The sequence below is a fragment of the Dryas octopetala genome, chromosome 5 (assembly GCF_963921425.1).
Source record: "Dryas octopetala chromosome 5, drDryOcto1.1, whole genome shotgun sequence".
Taxonomy (NCBI): domain Eukaryota; kingdom Viridiplantae; phylum Streptophyta; class Magnoliopsida; order Rosales; family Rosaceae; genus Dryas; species Dryas octopetala.
The window spans coordinates 4427350-4439306 of NC_141370.1; the positions used below are offsets into that span (position 1 = coordinate 4427350).

Below are 11957 nucleotides of genomic sequence, written 5' to 3' on the forward strand. Positions count from 1 at the left end.
TTTTTTTTCTCTAATCTTAAAGGGTACTTTTTGCATTTATTTTCTATGTGATCTTTAAGAGAAGAAGTACCCACATTCTTAGAATGACATGCATACACTTGCTTGCAGTGATTACAACTAGCTGTAGGATTTTTTGGGTCTTTTGGGGGGTCTTCCTTAGTGAAATGATCCCACACCATAGATGTGGACTTCCTTTTCCTAGTATTTGGAGGTTGAGAAGGAGGAGGGCCCATGGGTTCACTGGGGTTGAGGGTTTGAACAACTTCTGATGAAGGATTTTGTGAAGAAGTATTGGGTGGTTGTGATTGAGGACCTTGAGGTGGTTGTGATTGAGGTGGTGTTGGTGTTGGTGTTTGGTTTGAACCCTCCATCATATAAGGCTCTCAAAGATTCAAACAAATGATGATGTGCACTATGTAGTAAGTAGAAGCCAAAAGGGGAATATGGCTTACTGACTTACTGCTATACCAAATTGCAGTTCTAGGAGATTCTAATCCAGGATTGCTAGAATGCTAGGACACAAACTCGAATTCCAGGAGGCAGCTGCAGACAAAATATACATTCAATATTTCAATATGTTAGTCAATACTCAACCTCACTAATGGACTCAATCTCACAGGAAATTAAACAACTTGAATACCGAGTGAGTCAAAAACCCTTAATCAACTTACCCAAAAGCAAAAGGCCAAAATGTCTGAGATCGGGATTTGAGGATTTGTTAGTGCTGGTGACTAGTGACTGCCTGACTGGTGTGGTGGAGAATCATTCTCCGAGAATGGAGATGGACGATGGTTGATGAATATCGAAAGTGGGGGAGATCGAATTTGGGGATTTTTATTTAGGGTTTCAGGTGTGGGCTATGGTGGTGGGAATGGATGATGAGATGGTGATTGGAGTTCGTGGTGGTGGAGAACAACAGTGGTTGGTGGAGATCGAAGGTGGGGGAGATCGAATATAAGGATCAAGGGTTTCAGATCGGGATCGAAGGATTGAGGGTTTCAGAGTGATGGTGATGGAGCTCATGGTGGTGGTGGTGCTCGGATGGTGGAGTAGATCGAAGGAAGGTGATGGTGAATGGTGAGCAGCAGAGCAGTAGGTGAGGTGAGTTTGGTGAGAGGTTTGAGAGAAAGTTGAGACTTGCAGTTGAAGAGGGTTGAGACTTGAAAGACTGAGAGAAACTGAGAATTTGAGAAAGAGACCAAAAAAAAAATACAGGCTAGGCGTAGGCGCAAGTGGGCTTGGGCTGGGCTAATAGTCACAGTAGTTGGGCCGGTCGGGTTAGTAACGGGCGGTGGAGGCCCCAAGCCATTTCCGGCCCAATTAGCTTCGGCCTGGCGGGCTCACCCGTGATGACGTGGCCCCAACCCAACCCGACCGACGAGTCGGAAATGGGCGGTAAATCGGGTTGGTCAGGTTCATGCCCACCCCTAACTTATGATAGAATTTCCAATGTTGGAATATTGAATAATATGACAAAGCCCGACCCAAAGGCAGTCCTTCGGGTCAATGAAACCAACCCCATAATCCATTGCATGAGGATCCGACACCTCAGTTACCTGACTTCAACAACTGCAATAAACAGTGTCACTGAGTCCCATTTCTGTCCATTTGTAGGTCTTCCTCCACCATTTCCTTGCTATGACCTCCAATCCATGAAGATCCAGATGAGAAATCTCACTCTTCTCTTTGTTCTCCTTCTTAGTTCTTACCTCTGCTCAGTTCACTCTTGGAAAAAGGACGAGTTTAGAAACTGCAACCAAACCCCATTTTGCAAACGAGCCCGAGCCCGCAAACCTAGCTCATGCTCACTCATAGCCCAGGACGTAGCCATCTCGGACGGTGAGCTCACAGCCAAGCTCATCCCCAAGAAAATCCAAGAAACCCCAGATGAACAAGATCACGACCAAATCAAGCCCTTGGTTCTCACTCTTTCTGTTTACCAAGATGGGATCTTAAGGCTCAAGATCGAGGAGGACCCCAAACTTGGCCCCCCAAAGAAGCGTTTCGAGGTCCCCGATGTGATTTTGCCGGAGTTTTCCAACAAGAAGCTGTGGTTGCAGAGGCTTTCGACGGAGACGATCGGCGGGGATGTGGGTCCTTCGTCCATCGTCTACTTATTGGACGGCTTCGAGGCGGTGCTTCGACATGATCCATTCGAGGTTTATGTGCGCGAAAAGGGAGGTAATCGGGTAATTTCTCTGAATTCTCATGGGTTATTTGATTTTGAGCAGTTGAGAGTGAAGAAAGATGGTGAGGATTGGGAAGAGAGGTTTAGAAGTCATACCGATACGAGGCCGTACGGCCCCCAATCTATTAGTTTTGATGTGTCGTTTTATGGGGCTGATTATGTGTATGGGATTCCCGAGCATGCTACAAGCTTTGCTTTGAAGCCCACAAGAGGTCCTGGGGTTGAGGAATCTGAACCTTATAGATTGTTTAACTTAGATGTGTTCGAGTATATTCATGAATCCCCATTTGGGCTTTATGGCTCCATACCATTAATGATTTCCCATGGGAAGTCACGTGGGACTTCCGGGTTCTTTTGGTTGAATGCGGCTGAAATGCAGATTGATGTTCTTGGGTCCGGATGGGATGCAGAGTCCAGCATTTCTCTCCCTTCGTCGCAGAGTAGGATTGATACGTTTTGGATGAGTGAAGCGGGTATTGTTGATGCCTTCTTTTTTGTTGGACCGGGGCCTAAGGATGTCGTCCGACAGTATACAAGTGTGACTGGCACACCTGCAATGCCCCAGCTGTTTGCTGTGGCATATCACCAATGTAGGTGGAATTATAGGGATGAGGAAGATGTTGAGCAAGTTGATTCTAAGTTTGATGAGCATGATATTCCATATGATGTTTTGTGGCTTGATATTGAGCACACAGATGGGAAGAGGTATTTTACATGGGATAGAATGCTTTTCCCCCACCCAGAGGAGATGCAGAGGAAGTTGGCTGCTAAGGGTAGGCACATGGTTACTATTGTGGATCCTCATATTAAGCGGGATGATTCATACTATGTGCACAAGGAGGCCACAGAAAAGGGGTATTATGTTAAGGATGCCACTGGCAATGATTACGATGGGTGGTGCTGGTCTGGTTCATCATCATATTTGGATCTGTTGAGGCCAGAGGTTAGGTCCTGGTGGGCTGAAAAGTTCTCTTTGGAGAATTATGTTGGTTCAACTCCTTCGCTGTACATCTGGAATGACATGAATGAGCCTTCTGTCTTCAATGGTCCTGAGGTAAGTTACTTAGTTGCTACTGTGTCATACTTTTTTTGAGATTATGTTCTTTAGTTATATATTTGTCTTGTATTATTTTGATAGATATTAATGTTTTTCAAGAAGAAGAAATTTGACCAAGAACTTATCTTTTGTCTTTATAGTGTATCAAGGTCTTAATGATGAAAGTTGATTAGTATGCTTTCAATTACTTATTATTATTATTATATACTTTTTTGAAGAATCAAACATTTATTAAAACTAACCAAAATTACACATCAGTGGACAAGGAATCCACTCAGTGAAGATACAAAGAATTAACTGAAAAAGATAAACACACAAAGAACCATCCCAACCAATACAAACCAAAATTGAGACCAAGAAACCCCCCAACACTCTTATCTTGAATCCTCTAAAAGACAGCAGCCTTCTAATTAAGGAGAATAACAGAAAGATACCATCCTTCAATTCTGTGGAAACCGAAGTCCAAAGCTATGCCCAAAATCTGACCCTATCCCAAACCTTATCCTACCCTAGTCCATTAAGATCTTTAGAAATACTTCTATTTCTTTCCATCCATATGACCCAAAGAATGGCTACCACACTGCACCCCTACCAAGCGTTAGCTTTCTTGCCATGAATAGACATCAAGTGTTTTCACACTTTAAAGAATGGCAATCCTTTGGAATTACCCAGCTAATCCCAAACAGATTAAGCCACAACTTCTAAAGATACTGGGCAATGCAGGGAAACATGATCAGTTGACTCCACATCCTTATTGTATGAACATGTATCATTTCTTACTATGACTAAGAAAATGTGGGAGATCAAAATGTAAAGACACATATATTAAGTTCAGTAATAATGAAAAGTTTTGTTGCAGTAGCATCATGAACAAACAGATTAAGCCACAACTTCTAAAGATACTGGGCAATGCAGGGAAACATGATCAGTTGACTCCCCATCCTTATTGTATGAACATGTATCATTTCTTACTATGACTAAGAAAATGTGGTTGATCAGAATGTAAAGACACATATTTTAAGTTTAGTATTAATGAGAAATTTTGTTGCAAATAGAAGACTAAATTAAAAAATCGCCTACCTTCTAATTGTGTAAGGGATCAGCTGTAATATGGAGGGTGTTTTAGAGCATGCATAGAGACATTTAGCGTCAATTCAATTGGGTTGGACTCTCTGTATTCTTAATCTACAGTTCATACATGATTTATTTATTGCCCAACTAGTATCTCTTGTTGAATTTGTGGGATATCCTTAAACATTACTTTTCTTTTTGTGTACATTTTAACGAATTTAATATGTTTCCTTTTAGACTAGTTTGAAGGTGTAATATTAAAATAGAATTTAAAATTCCAAATTATTATAGTGGGAAAAAGAGCCTGTAGTCATTTATAGATCATCCAAAAATCCCTGTGCTACCATAATTTCAGTGGGGAAAAAGAATATAATAAAACTACTGCTGCTAGTATCAGCTTAAAGAAGAAGAAGAATGCACCAATAAACGTTATGGTTCAATTGAATATAAGCACTGGAAAAGTTTTCTTGTCTTTCTTCAGTAAACATTTCCACAAAATACTAAGGAAATGCTCATGATCTTGGAAAATTTGTGCGTACAAGTATTTTCCATTGTAACAAGCAGAGACCTTGAGGTTTATTCTTTTTCCTTTTCTTTTTCTTTTTCATAGTTTTCTTATCCTTTGTTTTATTATTTTTGTGATTTGGTTTTGGCTTGCTGGAGGAATTGAGCTGTAAATACCAAATGACTATTCATCCCATCAAGCAACCTGCTGCTCCTCTCCATCCATAAACACCAAAGTAATTAGAAAGGGGTTGCTCTCTATATTTGTTCATGTATCTTCTTAACAGACTTTTTTGCTGGCCTACCAACAACTCCCTCACAGAGGCCAATAACACCCAAAGAATACCAACTAGCGAGCGAATACTATACTCCACAATGACAGTCCAAGAAAAAAAATGCCACCTTTAAAGGAATCTGTGAAAAGGATTTACAAAGGGAGATGGTAAAATTTTAAGTGTTGTAATAATCTAGAAGGGAAGCTGATTGACACAAGGCCAATTTACACATGAGGAAAGGTTAGGCAATTAAATGAATTAATGAAAGGAATACCGTTTTTCAACTCGTGTGGAAAGGGGTATCTTTGTGTACATAGTATTTGGATCATCGATTAGGTTGACTCATGACTGGAGGTGTGTTCCAAATTTACAGTCTATCAACATAACATTGTTATGCTAACAACTCTCTGAACATTGTATAATATATAATTGTATATAGGGAGCTTCCATTAAGGGATCTCTTAAATAAGTTTATTTAAGGGATCCTTGTGGACCTACTATGCATTGTTGTGTGATGATTGAAAACGTCTATGATGCAGGAGCATCTCCTAGGGTTCCAAGACTTATTATTATTTTTTAGTAGTTTTTTAATTTTTATTTCCTAGCTGGATTTAGAGTCTAGTTTCCTTATTTCATTAGGTCTTTTAAGGTAATTTTACTTTATGTTTTCCTAGTTGGTTTAGGTTTATGCTTTTCCTAGTTATCTTAGGTTTATGTTTTCCCTATATAAGCTTAAGGCTTAGGTTGTTATAGACAGTTTTTGACATAATATTATTAAGAGATTTCTGATGTGAAAGCTTCTTTTGGGTTCCTAAACCCTAGAACTCATCTATCTACGTTCCAACTTTGATTCTATAGCTTTATTCTCTCTCTTTTCTACTGTTATTGCTGGATTTTCCTTTCTACTGCGGTTTTTGCCCTATTACTATAGCTGGACAGCAGCCCTATGCTACTGTAGCTAATGTTTATTGTTTTCCCAGTCAATTGAGGAAATTGTTTTCCTATATAAGCTTAAATGATGCAGATCAGATTTCGAACATAGCCATCAACTCAATTAAAACATGACACAAGAGTAAAGGACAAGGCAATCTTGCCTACGACTAAAATAGCTATTGCATTTTTCTATTAATCATAAAAAACTAAACAGAATAACTACAAAATATGACTTAAATAGCCTTTTAACCCTACGGTATAGGAAATTAGTAAAAGGAAAATAATAAAATAAAAATTACAATATTCTTAATTAAGAATATAATAATTAAAAGTTGACTTTTGTCATAGGTCTTCTTTGGGCCAATTTGGGCTGATTTCAATCTTGATTAGACCCCTATACTCCTGCATCAGTTTACTTTCTAGGTCACCATTCAAGGATCATTTTTACAAAAAATTAGACAAAATCGGGAATCGCTAAGATATTTAATTGTGACAAAATCAATAGATGAACACAATGGTTTCGATAAACACAAAAATTATCACCATTTAATCAAATCTCTGATTTGTCCAATTTTTTGAAGGGTTGATCCTTGCATGGAGAGTAGACAAAATAAACAGGCTCCAATCACCAAACTACAATGCAGAGTGGGCCTTGCAAGGTATCTCTTAAATAAGCTTACTTAAGGGATCCCTTAATGGAAGCTCCCTTATATATATAAAGGATTCCTTAAATAAGGTTATCTGTGGGACACATTATGGGGCCTACTCCCCATTGTAGTTTAATGATCATAATCGTCTGTTGTTTTAAGTGTTCATTCAAATACATCCTTACAAAAAATTAACAAATCGGAAACTATTAAGATATGTAATTGTAATTGAAAAAATAGGCGAACATGGTGCCTAAGTTCTTGTACGTCTCTTGTGACACACACACACAAGTGGTTCCATTGAGGGATACCTTAAATAAGGTTATTTGAGGGACACATTGTGGGCCCACTCCACATTGTAGTACAATGATTAGAACTGTCTATTTTTTAAGTCTTCATTCAAGGATTGCCCCTTAAGAAAATTAGACAATTCGGACTCTATTTAAGCATTTGGTTAAATGGTGGTCATTTTAGTGTTTATCGGAAACACTCCGTTATCCTTAATGGAAACCTAAAAATAGATGGTTCAAATCATTAAACTACAATGTGGAGGGGCCCTCACAATGTGTCTCACAAATAACCTTGTGATCCGTCAATGGAATATCTCTCTCTCTCTCTGTTAACCAAATGAATTTCTACAGATCCCACCAAAAGTCTAAACTGTCTATTTAAATATCTTCTTTAATTAGCTGAATTAGTTTGAAGACTGCTCATCCATTCTTGTTACTGATTTAGTATGATGTCTGAATTTGCATGCATTAGTAGTAACTCACGGTTGCTTAGACTGGTTAGAAATTGATCACTGTATGTCTAACAAATTGCCCTCAAATCAACTTTGGGTTAATAGTCTAAAGCAGCCTAGGCCACTAACCTACAGGTTGGGCTGGCCTAAATGGTGTTTGTTAAGCATGGAGTCACCTCAATCCTCTTTTTGACATAAACTTCGGTACAACCTAAATTTCAAACTGCCTTGGTTTGAATCAATACAAATATTGGAATTTATACTCATAATGTGGATCTTTATCTTGATTTTAATGGTCAATAAAAAGACTAGAGTTTTACCCCTCTCTGACTATTAGTGATATGTGACTGAATAAGAAAGGAAACAACCCAAGAAGATAAAATACTCTCATTTTTCATTTTGTGCTCATGCTGCATTCTTCTGATACAGACTATGCAGGAAATTGTGATGTTTGTGTGCTTGCATCTTGGTTTCATTGGTTTTTTTTTTTTCTTAATTTTTATTGTTTTATACCTTCTCAGCATCTCATGATTATTGACCATAAACCAGGTTACAATGCCTAGAGATGCTTTACATCAAGGAGGAGGAGAACATCGAGAGTTACATAATGCCTATGGGTACTACTTTCACATGGCTACAGCAGATGGGCTTGTGAAGCGAGGTGATGGAAGGGATAGGCCTTTTGTTTTATCGAGAGCATTATTTGCTGGAAGTCAAAGGTATGGAGCAGTATGGACAGGAGATAATTCAGCTGATTGGGATCACCTTAGGGTTTCAGTTCCAATGATTTTGACTCTTGGTCTTACTGGGATGTCATTTTCAGGTAAGAAAAGCATACTTTCATATTCATACAAGTTTCTTTTTCAATAGGTACTCATGGTTAATGTTTCTACAGGTGCTGATGTTGGTGGGTTTTTCGGCAATCCGGAACCTGAGTTGTTAGTTCGTTGGTATCAATTAGGTGCCTACTATCCTTTTTTTAGAGGCCATGCCCATCATGACACCAAAAGACGAGAACCATGGTTATTTGGGTAGGAGTTCCTCTATTGTTAGAGTGTCTTTGCTATCTATTTCAGAATGCAATTATATATCCACCTTTGTAATTTTTTCAGATTTTGAACTCTTTTCTTGATCACAAGAATACTCATTATAATTTGGAGTTAATAAAAAAAAAAAATTCATTATAATTGGGAGAGTATACTGTTTAGGTTCATTTTTAGGTTTAATTTGCATCATACAGCTTTAAAATTTGGCATCTTTTCCAATTTGGAAATACTGGAAATGACTTCCATTTCCATGCTTTGTTGGAGTGATGTTCAATTTTCCTTCTTGCAAGCTTTATAAAGATTTGATTTCGAATGTTGCCAGTCCTTTAAGTGAATGTGTCTCATTAAGACATAAAGAAAATTCCACTACAGTTTCAACTTATTTTGATTTGATTTTTCTATAAAAAGAAAAATGAAATGGAATATATGTAGCACTTTTGGTAGGCAAGTATTCTAAGATGGTTAAGTGACTTTAAATGAAGAGTAGTACTGTGATACTGATGCAATATGATAGAACCTGATGGTGCTACACGAGCGGTATTAAAAAAAAAACAGGGGTTAAGTTGGTTGGAGTAGAAATGATTGTCATCAGCTCATCATGATCTGTTATCTAACTTGCATGGCCATATCCCTTCTGAACATTTGTGTCAGACATAGGTTGATATCTGAAAAGCTGATAATAGCATTGCTTGACATGTAGAACAGAAACCATAAAACCATGTAATTACCTGTACAGCTAAAAATTTGAGAAACATGTTTGTCTGATGATTGAAAATTTGAGAAAATATGAGATATTGATGCTACTCATTTTTACCATATTATCACCTCAATGAATCAATAATTTAAGCTTATTTCATCACTAGACTTCTTTTCATTACATTAATTATCGGTCTTTACCTTGATTACAGAGAAAAAAATACTGAACGTATGAGGGAGGCCATACACACTCGTTACATGTTGCTTCCATATTTCTACACATTATTCAGAGAGGCAAACACAACTGGTGTTCCAGTTGCTCGTCCACTGTGGATGGAGTTTCCTTCTGAGGAAGCAACTTTCAGCAATGATGAGGCGTTCATGATTGGAAGCAGTCTTCTGGTGCAAGGGATTTATACAGAGGTTAATCAATAGCCTGATATATTGTTCATTTGTTTAGCTATGTGCCCTTCTCACTGTTTTGTGTTATTCAACCTTGATACTGTTGCGTCACACTGTTTTTCTTATTCCTTTGTACCAGCATGCAAAACATGCTTCAGTGTATTTGCCTGGGAGGGAATCATGGTATGATGTAAAAACTGGAGCGGCATACAAGGGAGGTAGGACCCATAAGTTAGTTGTTAATGAAGATAGTGTTCCTGCCTTCCAAAGGGCTGGAACCATCATACCAAGGAAAGACCGGTTTCGTCGAAGTTCCACACAGATGGTGAACGATCCATACACTCTGGTATGCCTCTGACTTTAAAGTTTAGGAATATTCCATAATATTAGATAAGTCCTTGTGAACATGCATAGAAGTTAGAGCATGGACTTCCACATCTTTCATATGGCTGTTTCAAATTGTCTTTATTATTACATCTTAGATTTGAGAGTACCCCAATGCATGCTTGTCTGTTTCCAAACCTGCCTCAAATTTGCCAGTCTCTCTTAGCTAAACATTGAAGAAAATCTTCCTTGTTAGTGTATCAGCAAAGCACTAATCATGATTGAGACATAGTTTCTACCCATCTTAAATACTTCTCACCATAATTAAATGGAACAACATATATAAACTTGGGCAAACTTCTCTACTCGAGCACTGTATACTTACACCCCCATAGCCATTTAATTAACTGTGAAGTCAAATGCTGTTGTAGTTTATCTTTGTAGTATGAAAAGCAGTATCTCAGGTTGGATGGTTGTAATTTTCTGTGAACCTGTGGCTGTTGTAGGTGATAGCACTTAATAGTTCACAAGCAGCTGAAGGTGAACTCTACGTTGATGATGGCAGAAGCTTTGAATTTCAGAAAGGGGCCTATATCCATCGTCGCTTCGTATTCTCAGATGGGAAGCTTACATCTCTTAACCTGGCACCCACTGCCCCTGCCCAAAACCAATTTTCTTCTCAATGTATTATTGAGAGGATTATTGTGCAAGGACTCTCTACTGGGCAAAAAAGTGCTCTAGTCGAACCAGCAAATAACAAGGCTGAAATTGAACTGGGATCACTTCTCCTTTATTCAAGGCAAAGCCCGACTGTGCTAACAATCCGCAAGCCAAATGTCCGGATAGTGGATGATTGGGTGATAAAACTTTTTTGAGAACTTACAACTTTTTTCTTACGTTTCTCATGAAGTGAGCTGATAAACACTTCTTGTAGTAGGGCTGTTTTTATTTACTTCTTTTTTGGGTTAAAGATGAGAGGGATATTTCATAGATTAGTAACATTGGAGGAAAACACGAATTTACTTTACATGTGCACACATGCATATACGTCATCCACTGCTTCCATAAGATATACATTTTCTTTCGATATGAAAATCATCTAAAATTTTGAAGATGAATTTTTCCTTACGTGGATAACCATATAATGAGGAAGATCTAACAGCATGTTTCTCGTCTATCCTCCAAAACCTATTTTAACTTTTTATCTAATCCTCATTTCTCTTCAAGTGCATATGTATAAACAATATAAATATAGATTAATCGATTAAACATACAGATAGTATATATAAATAATCGACTTTCATGTAGGCAGGTAGGTTTAAGAACATATAACTTAGGCTTTGATACCACATGTAATACTTTAACAGTCATATGCACATAAACACTAACCTTGCTCTGATATCTTACTTAACCCGAAGACACAAATATGCAATAGAACAAGAAAACAATTGCAACAGCAGCAGAAAAACCAAGAACACAAAAATAGAGCTCTTCTCTTCAATCCGATCCTTTTAACTCTTATTCTAAATGGGGTTTGAATGCTTTATGAGTATGTTGATCGTTTGGAGAGGGACCTCTATTATTTATAGTGCAACTTCTCAAGTGTCGTTCCCATCAAGGAACACTAGAGAAGCCTTATTGCATACTAATAGGTAATCCTAAGTCCACCAAAAATTAGGAATCCTTAAGTCTTGGTATAACTGCCGAAACTTGATGGCATACAAGGACCAAAACACCAATTGACATGAGTTTCTAATCAAACACTTAAAGCCTTTAATCCTAATGTGATTAGAAGACCAATACTTTATGGTTTAAGACAGCAATAAGTCTTACAACAAGTACTCAAGTAGTTTAGGAATAACACCCACTTTCGTAAAAGAATCGTATCAAATCAACTTTTCTTTTGAAAAGAAATGTTTCCACTTTGTAAATAATGAAATTCGTTCTCAATTGCAGCATGTCGAGCCTTCAATTGTATATGCAGAGAAAGATAGGCAATTTTGTAAGCATGAAAAAGAGAAAACATCTCTTGTGCTCCCAAGCCTTCAATAATATTTCAAAGTTCCCTTCAA

General features: G+C 37.9%; 1 protein-coding gene across 1 annotated transcript; it reads left to right on the forward strand.

The window, feature by feature from the left end:
- Nucleotides 1–1523: 1523 nt before the first annotated feature.
- On the forward strand, nucleotides 1524–10912 carry RSW3 (Glycosyl hydrolases family 31 protein). The gene is made up of 6 exons (XM_086245114.1): nucleotides 1524–3242; nucleotides 7967–8240; nucleotides 8313–8448; nucleotides 9372–9582; nucleotides 9701–9907; nucleotides 10392–10912. Exons 1-6 carry the CDS (start codon nucleotides 1533–1535, stop codon nucleotides 10758–10760), a joined length of 2907 nt encoding a protein of 968 aa, XP_086101240.1. The 5' UTR covers nucleotides 1524–1532; the 3' UTR covers nucleotides 10761–10912.
- Nucleotides 10913–11957: the final 1045 nt, after the last annotated feature.

Coding starts and splice junctions, on each gene's coding strand:
- RSW3 (XM_086245114.1), top strand. CDS start 1,533: ATGAGGATCCGACACCTCAGTTACCTGACTTCAACAACTGCAATAAAC. Junction 3,243..7,966: donor CTGTCTTCAATGGTCCTGAG/GTAAGTTACTTA, acceptor ACCATAAACCAG/GTTACAATGCCTAGAGATGC. Junction 9,583..9,700: donor TGCAAGGGATTTATACAGAG/GTTAATCAATAG, acceptor CCTTTGTACCAG/CATGCAAAACATGCTTCAGT.